Source organism: Lindgomyces ingoldianus (genome assembly GCF_010093535.1).
Source record: "Lindgomyces ingoldianus strain ATCC 200398 unplaced genomic scaffold BDR25scaffold_17, whole genome shotgun sequence".
Taxonomy (NCBI): Eukaryota; Fungi; Ascomycota; class Dothideomycetes; order Pleosporales; family Lindgomycetaceae; genus Lindgomyces; species Lindgomyces ingoldianus.
In genome coordinates this window covers 282,095-299,958 of record NW_022985178.1, presented here as the reverse complement: position 1 = coordinate 299,958, position 17,864 = coordinate 282,095, and the positions used below count along the sequence as shown (strand labels likewise).

Genomic DNA, 17,864 nt, shown 5'->3' with positions numbered 1-17,864 from the left:
ATGTAGTTAGTCTGCTGGCGAAGAAGACATTACCATCTCTCTCTCAAGTCTTGTGACACGTTTAGGATCTTAGACTCATCCTCTAGTCTACGTGGTAATACTCTCCCCGTGGACTGCCCAGGCCGATGAGTCATGAAAATGGAGCCTTCGATTCAATTGCCGCTTTTTAGATTTGACAAGACGGCCTTGCCTTTACATAGGACTCCCCGGTTCCATCTTCCATCTCAACCATTCCAGATACAGTTGAACTTGCCCTTTCACAACCCAGAGACTCAGTCTTCGTCAACCAGTTCATCAACATTCTTATTTCATTCTTCATCTTGAGACTCGCTCTCGCCTTACACCAAAGCCTTCTACGAGCCAACATTATATTGTTCTCGCTTTGAGCAATCCTGAGCTTCACAAAAATCTTCCTTACATCCACATTCTTTCTTTATCGCTTCTCATTGCAAACATGTCACTCTCCGAGCAACCCCCTCCACAAGCAGAGGACGACTCTTCAACAAGCTATGGTGATGCGGGATGGGACGAAGTCGAGCGAATGGCACAAGCCATGTCGGCTGAGGACGCCCAAGAAGCCGATAAATACCCCTCCTCCAAGACGATCTCCCGCTGGATGAACCTCTTCAATTACTCTCACTTCGAGGCCGTGCAATTGATTTCCCAACAGCGGGGAGACCTTACCCGAGACCGCATCTCTGATGAACACTGGGATCTTATCAAGGAGGAACGTGAGGCAATAGGGTACGACCGCGAGGCATACGAACACAGCCTACATCTTGGCGAGGTCCTCAAATCGCAGAGCGCCACGATCCACACTGCTGGCGAAAATGGCGAGACTATGACCATGTTCCGTTTGGGTGGCTTGCTAGACACGGCTAAAAAGGTTCAGGAAGTGGCTGGACTGGAAACCACACCAAGCGTAGTCCAAGGAATCAGTCATAGGGGTCCCGCTGAATTTTGTTGTGTTGACAAGGATGCTTTCAAGAATATCGAAGCGTATTTGGCCCAGCAGCTGATTACAAGAAGGGAGCCGTGAGAGACATCTCAATAGTTGGACCCCCATCAGCTGGAGACTTTTTTGGGGTTCACGTAAAGAAGAGGAGGCGTCAGTGGATGAGTAAGGAATTTGAGAGCTGAACCTAAGAGAATGGCTAAACAACGTCGCAGTATCATCAAACTTCTTAAACTATGGCGGCAAGACTTGATCAACAGCCTGGAAAATCGTATACGGCACATTTCCGAGAGTAGAGCCGTATCACAGTGATCGTAGATTTTTCTGTAATAGGGGTATTGTTGGCATCCCGTCGTTTTCCGTTTTACCTTGATTATGCAAGTCTTCTTAACGAAGTTGTTATGACGCTAGCACTCAAAATGTGCCAGATATGAGAATGTCTGCAAGTGACTGGTACGAAGCCATTTTTTGAGATATTACATGGAAATGCTCTTAGCCGCTAGCCCGTCGATATCCTCAATGGAGTTCGCAAGCGCAATACCGTAGTAATCGAGTATGGTAGGATTCCGTGTCATAAATCGTAGGATCACGTTTGCTCGGGCCTCCTGCACCATGTCCTTGAAAATTGCTGCGAAGTCCTCTTGGTTCGTGTCGGAGTGTCCGATCTTAAAAAGATGATTGTCTCCACAAGGGCTCGACAAATGGCACAGGGGCATGAAGAAGATCTGTATATCATTCGCATCATTTCTCTGCAGCTTCCTTTGGGAGGTTCTAGACGTATCTCCTCGTGAAGATGGCGCAGATGATGACATCCTTTGCTTCGGGATCAATGGGATTCTCTACCAAGGTTTATAGTTTACCCCACATGATAAAGTAGTTCAGATCATTCTTATCATTAGGTTGGGTGGGGTGGCAAGCTGGGAAGCATTATTAGCATGAGGTTTGTGAGGACACTAAAATATTCACCATAAGTTGCATTAGTAGTACCGCACGAAAACATCAGGTCCCGTCTTCTGGAAGCCTCGGCGTCTGATCCTCTATTTCTTTCCTATCCCCCAAACAGTCTTTGCGGGGAAGTTCAGAGCGTTGCGCAAGCAGGTCTTCATGGATGTCGAAAGCTTTCTCCTCAGCACCCACTAGCACTGTTATCACTCCTTCATCGATTCTGTGATTCATTGCCAGCTCTGGCTAAAAGAGAATGGACTATTAAGAGAGCTTACATGAGAAACACTCAACCTCCATTATCTTGACAGTAAGAATGAGGCATTGTCAAGTAAAGGCGTTTTCGTGCTGGGTAGCGTTCTGTGGCCAGATGCGGCGCCTATTTAAGAGCGCGCTTACTGCTTCCAACCTTGGAAGGTCTTATGCGAAAGCTCGTGATATGGTTTTTTATTGGAATGGCGATACAAGAGATGCCCAATGAACTTTCTAATCCCATGGAACTTATCTCCAACAAATCGTACAGGTAACTCCTAACGCACTCCAAGTCCCGGGTTTCAGTTTGACACTTTGACACAATTCACTAATGTTAACCACCATACTGAATGCTCGACTACAGCCCTCGCTATCCTTTTTTCTCCGTCCTAGTGTCAGCTGTTTTCTCGGAGTAATCAGACTGTGTCCAGTTGCGGTAGCTATTATGCTTATCGAGCATCTGCCGAGCCGTGAAGTCCACAAGAAACAAGTGTGGGGCATGTTGCATCTTGTCTACGAATTCTTCCTTTGTGAATAGGAGCGTCGGATAATTGTTGTATAAGGTGCCGTAGTAAAAGATGTCAACAAGAAGGTTACGGACAGGGCAGGGACCTGGCGTCCCTGAATAGATGGTCTGGACTAACTCAATGAGGTAGTCTATGTGTTTAAGTGCTTGTGGCGCCTGCATCTTGAGGGCATCAACAATGATGTTCTTACTCTCCAAATCACGCAGCTTTTCGGCTAGTACAAAGAGTCTTCCCCAGAGGACATATTGATCCCCAATCTCGATATCCTCATCAAGGTTGGCGTGGCCAGCATACAAGCATTGAAGGTATAGCTCGAAGACTATGGGATCGTCCTCAAGTAATGCGACAGTGCGTTCCTCGGCTTCCTTCCATTTCCCATTCATCGCATTACAAAAGAAGCGGCTTCGAGAAGTAATGAGGGACTCGTGGACATCGAAGCTCCGCTGATCATCACCTTGGCCGACGAGGACGGCAATTGTGCCTTTTCCGAGCCTAGCAGTGCACGTTAGGACATTTTGCAGAACTTGTCGAGCGCATGGATCCGAACCTACTTGAGAAAATGCTTCTTATTTACCATCCTTTTAGGCGGTAATTACAAGTGGAGTATGCTGCGTTTTAACCGTTAGCCTTTGCCGGTTTAGAACAGAAAGGCAACATACCTTGATATTCCGGGGTGAAGGAAGGAGGGATTGGGCGTTGCTACGAATCGATAAATCTCCATACCCCGCGCGTGCGCGCTAACAAAGATATGAGGGGCCCACGCGTAATCACGTGACTCCAACGCCACATCTTAAGGCCAGCTTGTATCTTCATTCTGGGACCTAGTCTAGCTCCCGCTGTGAGGCAAGGCTGGTGTGAGGACATCAATTGCCTTGAGCCCAATTTGAACGAGACAATTTTGACGAGCAACATAATAGAGCGCGTGGGGACATTAGGACGAAAAACTCGAGAGAATGCTAGCGACTTTACATCAGGCGAAACCGTGAAATGCTGGCTGGTTTTTGTTTGGACTGCGCTTAAAGATAAATTCCCGTTCTACCCTAAGCGCACACAAAATACTTGCTGCCTTGATGCAGCAAGGTCGGCGTACCTAGGAGATATTCAATAGGCAGCGAATTCCGGGGCTGTCGAATGGAATATTCCTTTCCGTCGCGGCTGTTCGGAAATGCTGAAAAATGCAGTCATATAATCGGTGATACCAGATCCAACGTGAAGAGATTGTACCCAGAGAGCACTATTCGGGAAACTGGAAGTTATCATCAGAAGGGACCGGGGGTACGGTTCCGAAGACTATGTATCTGACTCAATACCCCCAGATTACTACGCTAAAGTAGCATCTCGATGTTGGGATGGCTGGGGCGCGCTTCATTGCTAGCGTAGATGGTCGTTTGAATAGATGCGATAGAGCGGATTGAGGGAGCGCATGCTAAGTGGAAGCTGGAGTGAATGAACGGTATCGCATAGACTCGCTTGGGTATCATTGATAGAGGAATCTTTCGTCATTGATACGGTACTCAGTTCGGGGACCTGACTAGGCTTCGCCGCTGCTAGGCCACATTCTAGTTTGACGGGTATTCGGATAAAGGAGAGTCTTGATGACTGGATGTTCCGAGCTTGCATTTCAGCGCTGACTTCGACAATGAACTCCGGGGGTTCATTGGTAGAGCCCACTAGATACTTGAACCTGATAGAGCGACCATTCTTTCGCATTGGGATAAATGAAGAATCCGACCTCGCTATCAAAGATCTGACCATTCCTATGATTAGCCAGGGAGGGCTTTTCACGGATGGGGGCCCTTCTTCGCTGATACATTAATTCATCCTGCAGCTTCTCGGTGGCGACACAACGAGCAAGATCCACCCATTCCACATCAAAGGCCATGGCATCTGTATCAGCAGGGTTAGTTGCTTGAGCCAGATAGAATCTCAGCTCGTCTTTCACCATGTGTTCGAGCCAGGTATGGCTTGTTAACATAAGTTTGCTGTTGACTGCAGTTTAAAACTTTGGAGTCTTCGAGTACTTTCCCTAAAGGAATGACATTGAAGATTTCGCTGGTCCCATCTCTACAATGACCACGTAGTGGATTCTCTCTGCTATCCGATCCCATCAATGCCATCAGCGGCATTGCCAAGAAGCCAGATGCTGGACGTGCCGGTGCCAGTGTCGCCGCTCCACTTGCGAAGGATTACAGAGCCGGAGCTGAATCATCTTCTTTGGATCCCTGTCTGGGACGGTTTCCCAATCCTCGCTCGGAGCAGAATACCAATTATCTTCAGACTCGTCAGTGGCGGTAGGAGTGTAGGACGGCCACCCATCTCGGATGCTGACAGATCTCAAAACAGACGAGAGGAAATCGACATCGGACGAGTCAGGTATGCCTGGGGAGTTGTTCTTGGACCCCTTGGACTTCTCCATATGATGAGAACGAACCTATCCTCTAAAGGATCGAAAGCCGAGTCCGTCTAGCCTTCAGGAGAAGGCGTTCCCTGTGGTGAGGGCTTTGTCGCTGGCGGTTTGTGAATCTAAACGGGTCAGAAAATCATACATGAGACTCTTCTACGTTTGCACGGGAGCGGAACACTCTTAGGAGCTCTTGGCTATGTGAGCATTGACTGTGTCCGCTAGGTTGAGGTGTTGGCGGGAAGAGTTGGCGAGGGTAAACGGAGGAGTGGTGGTGGTGGTGGTTATAGCTATACAGGGGAAGTAAATAATATCGCGAATGATGCGATCATGGAGAACGGGGGCCCCACAGCTGAGTAACTAAACAATCATGTTGACACCCTACCAATTGAGAGTGATGGATATTTATTGGGCATGTTACGACCAGTTGCAGTGATTCAGCATGGCAGTAGGATTGAGCAATATGACTGCCTGGCCGTCTTAAACACTATTGATTTCAAACTGATTGCCGGGGCAAATTACTAGGCTGATTTCTCAAAGTCGTCCATTTCAATATCTAGTACAGCTCCAGCGGGCACGCTCCCCATGGTAATACCAGGGTTCTAAATATATACATTTTCTTTCGGAATCGCTTCCATCTCAACATTTGCTTATTTCGTGACCTTCTCTGGTGTAACCGCAAATGTGGGTCGGACAAACCTGGAGCTCGCATTAGCGGGGCAAAGCTAGGATCATGAATGTGAATAACTATACCTATCGCTGTTGTAGACCCTTGTTTCTGTGCCCAGAAGCTCCTTCTCTCGCGCCTTGTCTGCCAGATATCGTCGTACTTGGTCCCGGTCTTCCTCGGCTTGTAGGGCAGGAATGAGGTGTATCCGCGCCCACATCTTCTCTCGAGCAAGCTCACTGAAGACAAAACCCTATCAGCAATAGTTCTCAGACCCAGACTCGGCCAATTGCCTACTTGTGTTCCCTGATGCCTTGCCCAATCCTCCAAAATCCCCATGTCATGATCAACGCAGATCCGACGAGATAAAAGGCGGGCCGGAATCCGCGGGTGGGGAGGTTTCGTTTGTATTGCACGGGGCCGTAGCCGCCCGCAGGGGGCATATCCTGCGGCATGGTGAATAGCTGGTTGATGGCCTTAATTCGGGTTTGAAGGCGGTGATGTGAGGATTGAAGTTGTACGGTCGAACGTGAGTGGTCTGTGTTTCATCACGTGTTTCATCCATGACTAAGCGCACAACTTTTGTCCACATTCTCAATCACAGCTTCTTCCTTCAACTTGACACCCCTCTCTCGCCATGGATTTTGAAGAGCGACCAGTGAAAATCCGTAAGATGGGCCATGGTCAGGACGTCTCGGATGCTCAAGGCACGGATATTACGGCAACCAGTGGCATCTCTGAGGAAACCCATGCTGCACCAACTTACGGGCGTGATTCCACTGACCAAACTACATCTCAATCCCCCGAGGATCCAGTTCATACAAATGATGGCAAGTCTGAGCCTTCCCAAAAGCAGCTCGGCCTCGTGGGGAATTCGAAAATAGCTCTAAACGGTTTTGAGGTTAGCGAAGCGGGGAACATGTCAGTCCACGATCACAGCACCATTGGCAATAGCTATGAAAGTTCATCTGGAAATATGGAATATCCGGCTCCCTCAAAGAAGGACGAGGTACTCGAAAATTTAGCCCCAGCTGTGGATGACCCAGATGCCAACGGCGCTGGTATTGCCCGTGCCGACGACCAAAGCGAACCTAAAATATCGAAGAACCAACTAAAAAAGCGAAGGCGGCAGGAGCAATGGGAAGCTGGGCGCGAAGATAGAAAAATTAAACGGAAAGAAAAAATCAAAGCCAGGAAAGAGCGGAGACGAGAGGAACAACAACAGAACCCAAGCGCTGAGATGCCGAAGACTCGCTTGAGGAGCGGTCGTAAAATGCCGCAATTTGGCAACCAAGTCCCCATTACCGTTGTCCTAGATTGCGAATTTGAGGATCTTATGTTTGACTACGAACTCAAGTCTCTAGGCCTCCAGATTACCAGGTGCTACTCAGACAACAGGCAAGCTCAGTTTCGAACGCACTTGGCTATTTCTTCATTTGGCGGGAAAATGAAGGAGAGATTTGATGGAATTCTCGCCAAACAATATACTTCCTGGACAGGGGTCCGCTTCTTCGCAGAAGACTTCGTGGCGGTGTCAGAGAAGGCTAAAGAGTGGATGAAAGATGATAGAGGTAGTATCGCTGGTGCTCTTACCGAGGAGGAGGATTCTGAAGGCGAGGTCATATATCTAACGAGTGAAAGCAATGTTACTTTAGAGCGTCTTACAGCAAACAGTACATATATCATTGGGGGAATTGTCGACAAGAATCGGCACAAGGGAATTTGCTATAAGCGGGCACTGGATAGGGGAGTGAAGACAGCCAGACTACCGATCGGGGAGTACCTACGCATGAATAGCCGTCAAGTGTTAACTACCAATCACGTTCTGGAAATCATGCTGAAGTGGCTGGAATTTGGGGATTGGGGCAAGGCGTTCATGGAAGTCATTCCCAAGCGTAAAGGAGGAGCATTAAAGGGTACGGGTGGAGGGGAAGCAAGCGGAGAAGGAAGTAGACAGGCAGACGCAGAAGCAGACGGTGAAACAGAAGATGACCAAGATGACTGTCCGGACGTTCTGGAGGGAGAGAAGCCGATTGAAGCTTGTCAATTAGCATCATAGGGGTTCCAATTTCCCTGCCAATACCCTGTCTATAGAAAACAGTGTCATCATGAGAAGGGTATTCTACCTCGAATTGGTACTCCCTGTGCCTTCTCAGTCTGTCACAGCATCTTGCTCGTAAGATGCCCCCAATCCACATCCATACCCTCAACAAACCCGAGGTGAAGGTTAGGTGGGGAACAAGAGAAAGGATCAGAGATCTGACTTCTTCTCAATGTTTCATCCATGGCTGATTAAATGTATATATCTGTCGAAGTTCGCCGATCTAGAGCCCATGATGTATATTACTGGATATAGCTAGCGCCAAAACAAGCTTTATGGGGAAGCGCTAAGACGCCGTGGCGGAGAAGTGTTCCAAGCCAGCAATCATTCATTTCACAGCGTGCCTGGCCTGCAAAAACAAAATATCAAATTCCTCGAACATTTTCCCTCTCGCAAATTCGGAACAGCGACTTGCCGGAGCCCTTGTTACCAGCTTGGAGAATATCACAGCGAATTAGGTTTCTCGGCTTGCATTTCTTTGGTCGAAAGATGACAGCCCACTTTCACCACTTTTAAGGCTCCAGAACAACGTCACATCTGGCAAATTTCCTACTTCAGCCTTAGCAAATAGCCCACAACACAACACACAACACCCGCAGATCGAGGAACATCACAAATACCACCCATGCCAACACCTTCGGATTCACAGTCTTCCATCTCCATCTCCACCCCAACCCCCACCCGCTCACGCTCTTCATCCTCCTACTTCACCTACCCCGTTACATATGCTGTCTCCGGGCTGCTACGCCGCCTCTCGCAGGATCCTAATTCGCCCTCCAACAGCGCCAGCAATAAAACCTCCAATTCTGGCACCACGAGCCTGAGTCAGAGCGTACAAAGCATTGATAGTATGAACAGCGTCTTTACGCCTCCACGACGGAACGCCAGTCCGTTTCAACCGCCACCGCTCACACCACTCACGCTGAAGGGTTATAAGCCGGGTACCACACAGAATGCGAAGCTGTTGACGAAAGCGTTAGCAGAGGAGATTCGGTTGCTGGTGCCGCCGCGGCTGCAGTTGGTGGATGAGTGGAATTTGGCATATAGTTTGGAGCAGAATGGTGTCAGCTTGGCGACGTTGTATGAGAAGTGTGATTATTATCGGGGGAAGAGGGGGGGCTTTGTGCTGATAGTGCAGGACGGATCTGGAGGGGTAATTCTCTCTTCTCCTTTTGCTACTCCAGGGATTCAAATGTGTTGGGAATATGCTAATCGTTGACATCCAGGTCTTCGGCGCCTACCTATCTGACGCTCCTCGCCCTTCCTCCCATTTCTTTGGCACAGGCGAATGCTTCCTCTGGCGCGCACATGTCCTTCCGTCCATCCCCGATCTCTCCTCGCTCCCTCCGCCCCCAAGCGCGGATACTACAAACGCCCAACGGATGACAACAGTAGCCCATACACGGTCGTCAAATGCATTAAGCCCGCCAGCATCTGGCCAAGGAAGTCAGAGCGGAACAGGCACACCCGAGCGAATACGGTTTAAGGCATTCCCATATAGCGGTGTGAATGATTACATGATATTCTGTGAACAGAGTTATTTAAGCGTTGGTGGAGGGCATGTCCCCTTTTCCTGAGAACCAACCCATGTGGTCAAAGTTTTGCTGACACTTTCTAGCGACGGTCACTACGGTCTCTGGCTGGACGACAACCTCGAAAACGGTGTCTCAAGTTCGTGTCCAACATTCGGCAACGAGCCTCTCAGCGACGACGGCACTAAATTCGAAGTCTTGGGCGTGGAACTCTGGTATATTGGCGCCTAGCCCCATCACTCCCTTTCCCTCTTTCGCATCACAATTGCCCTTCTCAATGCAATTCAAAATCTAGCAAAAGCAAATCACCACGGCGTTTTATCGTGTGTGGGCGTGGGCTTCGACCAGGAACGACTGATTTTCATCATTTCATGGAATGGAACCGTACCATGTGAGCTTGCTTTAATGGAATGATACCACGGTAGGAAACGGTATACACGAGGGAATGAATTTAGCATCAGTGATTGCGCGGTGCGCATGATATCCTCTCATTTTTGTCTTCGTTATACTAGCTAGTATTAATTGATACTTTTGCGGGGCTTGTCGTTGTCATGACTGCACGTCATGTGCCATGTTTTGCTCCCCTGCATGGACGGGGTTTAATGGTTATGTAAAGTGGCCATCTAAGTCTCTAAAATGTCAGGATGGGCATTTGGTAGTCCTGGGGTCCTAATGCAAGTCATACGTTTCCTAATCTCATGCTCCATCCACACCAGAATCCGCCTTTCCGGCCGCCGTCCTAAACTAACATCCGCCACACCCCACTGCCTTTCGCAGGCCGAGCCAGACTTCACTACTTCTCCGGCGGCGGAAGCATAATAACGTACTCCCTCTCACTCGCGCCGAACTTCACAATATCCTTATCCCTGAGCTCATAATACCTCCTCGCCTCAATCCTCTCTCCATTAACCTCGGTCCCATTACTACTCTCCAAATCAATAAGATACGGCTTCACTTTTCCCGTCTTCTTACTAACCCCATACTCATCCTCCTTCATCTTACTAATATACCGAAACTGTATGGCAGCGTGCTGGCTGCTCGAACTCGGGTGACCGAGCACGATATCTGCAACTTCCTGGGCGCGCCCGAGAAGCCAGCATGATTGCGTGTGGAGCTCGATAGTGGAGAGGACGTCGGGGCCTTTGAACACGAAGAGCCGCCATTGTGAGGTAGAGGGCGGTTTGCGGGCTTCGGGCGGCTCGTGGTATTTCAGTGCGATTTTTGTGCCGGTGACTGTGTTGGCTTCTTTGGCTAGGAGACCGGTTGGAGCGAAGTTGGGTTTTTCTTTGTCGGGGGGTATGCCGCCGTATTTGGTCGGGGGTTTGTCGGAGTTGTCCAGCCCGCGGAAGGATACTTCTTGTGAGGGGAGTGGTTTCCGGGAGCGGGGTGGGGGGGATGGAGAGCGTGAGGGAGCGTGTTTTCGGCGTTTGGATTTGTTAGGAGTGGGAGAGCGGGAGTCTCGGCGGTGTCGGCGGGGTGGAGAGGGAGAACGGGAGCGGCGTTTTCGGGGGCGGAAGGGGAGCGGGGAGGCAGAGCGGCGGGACTGTCTGTCTAAGGAACGCGATCTGCGTTTGTCTTTGGCTCGGTCGCGGGATTGTGAACGATCTCGGTGTTGATATTTGGAGCGGTCGCGTTGTCTGTCTCTTGAGCGCGACCTGGCATTGTCCCTTGAGCGGTCTCGACGCCTGTCTTTTGAGTGATGCCTCGGTCTGTTGCGGGAGCGATCTCTGCGCCTGTCTGCGGAGCGGTCTCGTGGCTTTCGGTAGGGTTCCCGCGAGGCATCTCTTTTGCGATGCGTTGGACTTGGTTCTCGTCTTGAGTCTCGCTTCCGCTCTCTCGAGGTGTCCTTCGAAGTTCGCCCCTTAGACCCAGCCCTCGTCACTCTCGATTTCCTCTCTCTTGACCTGCTCCTGGAAGCCCCTTCTATCCTCGCCGGGTCTCCTTGGTCCCTGCGTGACCCGTTCTTTCTACATCTGTCTCCACTACGACTCCTGCTCCTGCTCCTGTGTCGAGCGCGGCGGCTGTCCCCATCTTCTGACATGCGCCGCGACCGCCTGTGCTGCCGGGGAGACGAGGCTCTGCTGCCGTAGTCCTCATATTTCTTTGCTGCTGAGTCCTTCGCACCTTTTTCCGGAACTGGCTGACGCTGTACGCCTCGATCTGGGGGCGGTGATGGCGTTTCAGCCGTCATAAGTAATCACACCGTAATCGAAGCTGGGGTGAGGTCAGAAGCTGTGCAGCCCAGTCGTCGCCGCTATAGCTGCAAATCGCTCCTAGTAGCTGAACAGCGGTGTAAATTGGTGCTAGAGCTATCGCATTACCCGGAAGAGGCGATTGAGGCAAGGATACACGTCGTTCACACTTTTCCGTAGCAAAACAATGGCTGTGGTCACAACTTGTGCGGTCGCTGGTGGATACTCTGCAGGCGAGTCTGCGCTTGAGCACCATCGCCAAGGCAGCGCGTCGATCCCACTGCCTCGCCTCATCGGCGCCTTTTCCGCCCTCTCCATTCGCCACCTCCCCCAAGGGAACCATCCTCTCGTTTCAGGGGCATGTGTATGTGTAGTTTCAAACAATCTATCTTTACGTCTCACCCACTCGTCTTTGCACTGTGAAGCAGCGGCTACAGCCCCCGTCAGCCATGGATGTCGGGTGGCCCCAGCCCCCTTCGCGCATCGCTGGCCGAAATGGTGAACATATGTACAGGATAGACGCCGTAGACAGCTCGCAGCAATCGCCGCCGTCACAGCTTCAGGATCTCGGGAGCCTTTTCTTCATGGCCAGCCCTGCATTTCATTCCTCCCCTCAATCACTCTCTCTCACCTCTCGTCATTCGTTTCGTAGAGTGTCCCTTTCTCGCTCTCATGCTTCATCCCCCTCCATAACACTCAAGAGTCGGAGTCGCTGCACAATGCGCCACCATGGCCTCGAAAACTAAGTTCTTTTCCTGGTCCAAGGGTCGTCAGTCTGCTTCAGAGCCGTACCATCGCACTGGCGGCTTGTTGGCTATCGATACGGGCGTGGGTGATACGGGCAAAGAAGCATATCTAGCGGTCGATGCAAAGGTACGATAGGACCACCACCATGATGATAGATGATGCGCTGTCGATAGATTAATTGGGCGAAGTGCGTCGACGTGGTTGTGCAGCACCAAGACTTTGGACGAACGTTGTCGAATGCACGTGCAGGGGTTTTGCAGGCTGCATCTGCGTTGTGGAGGGCCTCCATTCGCTGACCCTCTCTCTAGAACACTCCCAGGCCTGGCCGCCACCGCCCTCCCAACCTCACCATCATCCCGGACTACGGCAATCACCACACTTGTCTGAGTCCATCGTCTGCCCTCCAGAATGCCGCCCTGTTCAACTCGGCATCTAATTTGTTGGCTGTTGTTAATGACATGCTGCGCTCGCCAGCCCTCAGTGCAACTGCATGCCCCAGATCGGCTGAGATACATAAGCCTCTTCCCAGCAGACCACGTTCCATATCTCTGCCATCTACACCAGAATTACCTGTGGAACTTCCTGGGTCCATTCTTCTTGAAAATCAGGGTTTCCCGTCTCCCCCCGTTGCGGGTGCCGCAACCCGCAGCACAATGAGGTCGGTCCGCAGCGGGAATTCCCTAAGCTCCAGTGCTGCCGGTCCCAAGACGCCATCCAAAGCTCATGCTGGGGTCCCACGCCATAAGAAAAGCTTGAGTGAGACCAACATACAAAGGCGCTCCAAGTCGAAACCCAACCTGCTGACGTCGCCCTCGTCCACCGACAGTAAACTTACTACATGTTCAGTCTCAAGCAATGGAGGGCAGACGAGTAGCAACGATTCGACGAGAGCTCGTGTAGGAGAGGACGTACAGTTACAGCCAGCGCCACTTATTATTGAAGGAAAGCCGTGGACTAAAACCAGAGGAGAAGCGTCCAATCACCGAGATGAGGTAAGTGCAAACTCGAGAGTTTCGTTCATGCGCTGGTTTCTTTGAAGATGAGATGGATGTGGTTGGTGGTGCCGCGGTTCTGCAGACACAAATGGTTTCAGATCGTTTGTATGCGTCCCACGATATCAGTGGAGTGGAAAGCAATTATAGTCGAGGGATATTCGAAGAAAAGTTGGCACCGCGGCAAGAGGGTTGTAGGCGTAGTAGTCTGGGACATGTCAATACCCTTTTTGCCTGACAACAGTCAGTGAATGTATGCTGAAATTTAACAGCTTAGCACTCCAACACCCATGAGTACCCACAGTAAGCAGGTCGAAGAGCTGAAGGCAACTATCACTGCGCAGGACCAAACCATATCGACACTACAGGCCCAATTCACCAGGCTACGGACATCGCAAGAGGCCCATATCAAAACCCTGGTTGATTCGCATCGGGCTGAGGTTGCGTACCTGGAGCAGGGCAATCGCCTCCATCACGGTAAGCATCACCGACACTCTTTGCTCCCACCGTAATTTTCACCCTCACTCCTGCCCGCGGTCGCCGAATTAGTGTCTCTCGATTTGGCGGTCACGATCGGCTACATTGCATCCCAACCCCTAACAGCATGCTGAAACTATTCCCTTAGCTTCGAGCAATCATTTGTTACTATTGCTTGACACCGCCGAGCCGCAGTCGCCGAACCGAGAGCAGAGCCCGCAGACCGCAACAGGCAGCAGTTCTGCAACCTCGACGCGCTCATTCCAATCCTTCCAAAGCGCTTTAGAGCTCCAAGGCCGGCCCCACAATCCAAAGGACAACCCCGAGATGGAGAATCTCAAGCGAAAGCTTAGCTCCGCTAGGCGGCCTGAGACTGGCAATCGCGATACCATTCGCGAGCTCAACCAGTACAAACAGAACAATGCCGCTCTCCAAAAGCAAATCGAGTCCTTGATGACCAAGCTTAATCAGTCCAAGAAGAGCGAGAGGAATCTAACCCAGACGCTAGAGGAGATTGAGAAGCAGTGTTCTGAATGGCAAGAAAAGGCAAGAAAAGTCGAACAGCTTGAAAAGAATTCTTTAGCTTTGCAGAATACGATTGACCATTTGGAAAACCGATTGGAGATGGCTAATTGTGACAAGCTTGACCTCCAGGAACAGTTATTCAACGTTCAGTCGAAACGGGACCCCTTCGATCCCACGCCAGCAAAACTGCAAGTTCAGACCACGCAATCGAACAGTCGACAGAGTGCCCACAGCATGAGTACGGTTTTCTCGTCTGGAGCGGCTGGTTCTCCCACGAGTCACAACGAATCGCAAGATCCTACAACGCTGTCTGCCTTCATTTCTCACATTGAGCGACTTCAAGAGCAGATCAAGCAGAAAGATTCTCGCATCACCCAACTCGAACAAGAAAACGAGCGAGCACGACGTGAGCACAAGCAGCTTGAGCATGATCACCATGAGCTTAACCTACAGTCAGATATCCAAAGCCAATTGCTCAAGAAGACGAGAGACAACGACGCTCATATCGAGCAGCTTAGGACGGCGATTATTGATCGTGAAGCGCTCATTGGAGAGAGGGAGAAGTCACTCCGTATGGCTGAGAGACAGTTAGAGCACCACAAACTGCTCCTACATGCCGAGATTCGGAAGCATGCGACAATGACACTTTTGGCCGGTGTTCATGATGGCTCGCTCCCTGATCTCACGTCCCTCGCCTCTAAAGAGGACATTGATCGATGGATCGAGCGCCTCCAACACCGCTTAAAGAAAGGGAAATGCGATGGCACGTCAGGCAACCAATCAAGCAGCCTTGAAGAGCAGTTGGTTGATCTCAAGAAGGAGAATGATTTCTTTGTTCGCGAGATTATCTACTACAAGCTTGATATCAAAGGCTACAAGTCTGACATCAAGAAACTCAAGCATTATGCGGCTAGAATTGGTAACCATGGAAGCAGAGCCGGTGACCTCGACTCTCCAAGTCCATCGCTTTGTCATTCTAGTGACACCCCCATACGAGCGCGTTTTGCCGCTCGAACCCCTGGACTGGGGATCTCTGCGTCCCCGTCTCCAATCTCTACAGGTCCCGTTTCCGCGACATACTCAATAGGCCGGCCGTCAACACCACCCTCCACCCTAATGACGCCAGATCCATCCCCTGCAAACCTCCCAAAGCCCATGTTAGGACCCCACAAGCGTCTCCCCCGTGAATTAGAACTCACAAATCCTGTGACTCCTCACACCCCTCCCCGTAAAGCGGGTGTCAATCCGGCCAATGAAGCCGACAACATTGATCCTGGTATTTCCCCTCGGTCCGTTACGAGGCTATCGCCGGAGCGAAGAAAGCCAACGGTAGGATCGAGCTACATCATCTCACGAAACAAATTCTGATAACTTATCGTAGCCGCCATCCCCTGAGCAAGAAAAGTTCGGCGAACTAGCAACAAGCTTCCCACTCAGTACGCCTGCTGCGCCAAAGAGACACGACACCCAACGAAGTATGAGTGACTCAATCATTCAGCTTTATGCCGGACCGAGGACGCCTGATTGGTCTCCAGCGTCAAATCAAGACCGTGCATCTGGCGCAGATAGCAAACAAGGGGCGGAAACCCGTGGACGATCGGCTTCTGTACCGAAGGCAAATAAGAAAAAGTCCATACCGACACCAGACCGACCGCCGCGCCCACGATACGGACTATACGAGTCTCCGAAAGGCAGGGAACGCTCTGCTGAGCGCCTGCCAACACCACCGAGAATGGATGTGATGGCGGAAGCAATGAGGAATTCTCCGGATCGAGTCCAATCTCAAGCACAGCCTTCCCTCAAACGAGTGCCGTCAAATCGATCTAGATCGGGGATCCCAGGTCCAGGTAGCAGCAAACTACCGCGTATGGGCTCATCTGGTTCTACTTCAGCAATCCCACCGCCCTTGTCACTCCGACCTAGAGGATGCTCATCAGGTTCAAGCACTACAGTACAACCTCCATCGCCTCAACGAAAAGGCAGCAATGCGTCTGCGAGTAGCATTCCCTTCGTAATTGCAATGGGCTCGCCTCATAATCCCGCTCTCATCACTCCCGCTACCACGCTACCTCCAACGACCTGCTCGATTACCGGAAAGAGCACACCCCCCACTGTACCCCAAGTACAATCTCCAACTAGTAGAACAGGTGTAGGTGGCACAATGGCGAGCTCGACCCCGCTAACTTCGCCTGTGTCACCTACAGATAAGTCGAGGACGGGTTTCTTCGGTAGTGCTCTTCCTGTTGCTAAAGGGAGTTCTTCCAAGCCCAGCTCAACGACACATTCTAAAAACCCTAGCGTGAACGACTTAAAAGTAGGCAAGAATCAACACAACAGTGGATCGCGGATTGGTGGACATTCTAGGAACACGAGTGGTAGTAGCCTAATGTCTGCTATTCAATTGCCGAGTTCGCTGATGAAAGGGAAGGGGAAGGCGAGGAAGGATAGTATCTCGTATCCTACTCCGCTAGCGAGTCCATTTGATATTGATGGGACAAATGAGGGTGGTGGTGGTGGTGGTAGTGGTGGAAGTGGGAGTGGGTATGGGTTTGGGATTGGTGAGGCTATCTGAGAGGACTGAACGGCTTTCAATTATTCTTCATGAGCTTATATTTCTTACTCACTTCACTATTTCACAACATAACGACATCACGACTTATGCATTTCCTTTCTCAATGGCGCGATGCGGTACCTAGTGTAGAAGGTCATATGCATCACCTGGGGTTTTGGGTACAGGGGCTCGGTGCCGGTAAGGTGGGATACGGCTGGCTGCATGGCAATGGCAATCGCAGGTGGGAGGATCTGTCTGTGGTGTTTCACTCCGTCTAACTCATTCAAATATCTCTAACTTTCATTCTTTCATATCTCCGCTCACTATCTTTCTCTGTCTTTCTGTCTTTCTATATTTCTGTCTTTCTCTGTCTTTCTCTGTCTTTCTGTCTTTACCCTCACTTTTTCAACCACGTTATATACTCCAGCCCTACAGCGTTACGGCAGGAGCTGCGTATAATTTGATGACTTAGAAAGATAGTACTATACCTACGATAATGACGAATATGATTAATATTACCGGGATAGCTATTGCTATTCCTTGATCGCAATTTCATGCGGAACTTTTTATTTTTAGTTCTAGATCGTTTAGAGCACTTTGGCCGAGGTTGTGGTGGTCGCCTGGGAATTGTTTCGAGGATGTTGTGCAACACTCGGGACCCTGTCTTGTACCCTTCCTTATCCAGCAGCGCGGTTCCTGGTTCGAGCGAGCATGTTTGCGGTCTGCAGGCGTGAAAATGTTTGATGAATCAGAAATCTTCAGAAATCTCCGGGGTTCAACTCGTCCATCTTGCAAACACCAGGCTTCTGACACCTCGGTCAATCTGGGGAAACCCTGTCACCTTCCACCGCAGGCTCCTTTCCCATTCTCAGCCTCTCTCCGTCAAAAAACTTGATAAAGGGGATGTTCCTAGATCCGCGCCCCTACACACGGTCCATTTCTCGACGGACGAATCACGGTTGTACTAGACGGATGTGCACCTCGGCATCCCGCAAACGACCAC

The 17,864-nt window shown here is 50.6% G+C and overlaps 7 protein-coding genes across 7 annotated transcripts; 4 read left to right on the top strand and 3 right to left on the bottom strand.

The window, feature by feature from the left end:
* Nucleotides 1-454: 454 nt before the first annotated feature.
* On the top strand, nt 455-1,039 carry BDR25DRAFT_225704 (uncharacterized protein; the record flags this gene model as incomplete). Its single annotated transcript, XM_033685183.1, has 1 exon — nt 455-1,039. One exon carries the CDS (start codon nt 455-457, stop codon nt 1,037-1,039), a length of 585 nt encoding a protein of 194 aa, XP_033547153.1.
* Nucleotides 1,040-2,840: 1,801 nt separating this feature from the next.
* BDR25DRAFT_171249 (uncharacterized protein) lies at nt 2,841-3,152 on the bottom strand (the record flags this gene model as incomplete). The annotated part of the gene is made up of 1 exon (XM_033684134.1): nt 2,841-3,152. A coding segment is annotated over one exon (312 nt), but the record flags the coding sequence as incomplete, so codon positions are not given.
* A 2,399-nt stretch (nt 3,153-5,551) lies between these two features.
* Nucleotides 5,552-6,253, bottom strand: BDR25DRAFT_287153 (NADH dehydrogenase-like protein 1 alpha subcomplex subunit 13). The gene is made up of 3 exons (XM_033688301.1): nt 6,042-6,253; nt 5,831-5,983; nt 5,552-5,776 (listed from the first exon to the last, which is right to left on the bottom strand). The coding sequence occupies exons 1-3, from the start codon at nt 6,197-6,199 to the stop codon at nt 5,728-5,730; spliced, it is 360 nt and encodes a 119-aa protein (XP_033547151.1). The 5' UTR covers nt 6,200-6,253; the 3' UTR covers nt 5,552-5,727.
* A 120-nt stretch (nt 6,254-6,373) lies between these two features.
* Nucleotides 6,374-7,924, top strand: BDR25DRAFT_334401 (uncharacterized protein; the record flags this gene model as incomplete). The annotated part of the gene is made up of 3 exons (XM_033692927.1): nt 6,374-6,472; nt 6,776-7,720; nt 7,839-7,924. The coding sequence occupies exons 1-3, from the start codon at nt 6,382-6,384 to the stop codon at nt 7,922-7,924; spliced, it is 1,122 nt and encodes a 373-aa protein (XP_033547150.1). The 5' UTR covers nt 6,374-6,381.
* Nucleotides 7,925-8,177: 253 nt separating this feature from the next.
* On the top strand, nt 8,178-9,920 carry BDR25DRAFT_303846 (TLD-domain-containing protein). The gene is made up of 3 exons (XM_033690090.1): nt 8,178-8,998; nt 9,072-9,403; nt 9,464-9,920. The coding sequence occupies exons 1-3, from the start codon at nt 8,471-8,473 to the stop codon at nt 9,606-9,608; spliced, it is 1,005 nt and encodes a 334-aa protein (XP_033547149.1). The 5' UTR covers nt 8,178-8,470; the 3' UTR covers nt 9,609-9,920.
* On the bottom strand, nt 9,861-11,778 carry BDR25DRAFT_303845 (uncharacterized protein). The gene has a single exon (XM_033690089.1). The coding sequence runs from the start codon at nt 11,566-11,568 to the stop codon at nt 10,171-10,173; it is 1,398 nt and encodes a 465-aa protein (XP_033547148.1). The 5' UTR covers nt 11,569-11,778; the 3' UTR covers nt 9,861-10,170.
* A 169-nt stretch (nt 11,779-11,947) lies between these two features.
* Nucleotides 11,948-17,363, top strand: BDR25DRAFT_343082 (uncharacterized protein). The gene is made up of 5 exons (XM_033693795.1): nt 11,948-12,442; nt 12,625-13,308; nt 13,581-13,785; nt 13,934-15,639; nt 15,692-17,363. The coding sequence occupies exons 1-5, from the start codon at nt 12,299-12,301 to the stop codon at nt 16,880-16,882; spliced, it is 3,930 nt and encodes a 1,309-aa protein (XP_033547147.1). The 5' UTR covers nt 11,948-12,298; the 3' UTR covers nt 16,883-17,363.
* The last annotated feature ends 501 nt before the right edge of the window (nt 17,364-17,864 follow it).

Excerpts from the sequence above, each read along its gene's own strand:
- BDR25DRAFT_287153 (XM_033688301.1), bottom strand. The coding sequence starts at position 6,199 with ATGCCGCAGGATATGCCCCCTGCGGGCGGCTACGGCCCCGTGCAATAC. Across the intron at positions 5,984-6,041 it reads CAAGGCATCAGGGAACACAA|TGAGCTTGCTCGAGAGAAGA; the intron begins GTAGGCAATTGG and ends TTTTGTCTTCAG. Across the intron at positions 5,777-5,830 it reads AGGGTCTACAACAGCGATAG|GTTTGTCCGACCCACATTTG; the intron begins GTATAGTTATTC and ends TGCGAGCTCCAG.
- BDR25DRAFT_303846 (XM_033690090.1), top strand. The coding sequence starts at position 8,471 with ATGCCAACACCTTCGGATTCACAGTCTTCCATCTCCATCTCCACCCCA. Across the intron at positions 8,999-9,071 it reads TGCAGGACGGATCTGGAGGG|GTCTTCGGCGCCTACCTATC; the intron begins GTAATTCTCTCT and ends GTTGACATCCAG. Across the intron at positions 9,404-9,463 it reads TATTTAAGCGTTGGTGGAGG|CGACGGTCACTACGGTCTCT; the intron begins GCATGTCCCCTT and ends GACACTTTCTAG.
- BDR25DRAFT_303845 (XM_033690089.1), bottom strand. The coding sequence starts at position 11,568 with ATGACGGCTGAAACGCCATCACCGCCCCCAGATCGAGGCGTACAGCGT.
- BDR25DRAFT_343082 (XM_033693795.1), top strand. The coding sequence starts at position 12,299 with ATGGCCTCGAAAACTAAGTTCTTTTCCTGGTCCAAGGGTCGTCAGTCT. Across the intron at positions 12,443-12,624 it reads ATCTAGCGGTCGATGCAAAG|AACACTCCCAGGCCTGGCCG; the intron begins GTACGATAGGAC and ends CCCTCTCTCTAG. Across the intron at positions 15,640-15,691 it reads CGGAGCGAAGAAAGCCAACG|CCGCCATCCCCTGAGCAAGA; the intron begins GTAGGATCGAGC and ends AACTTATCGTAG.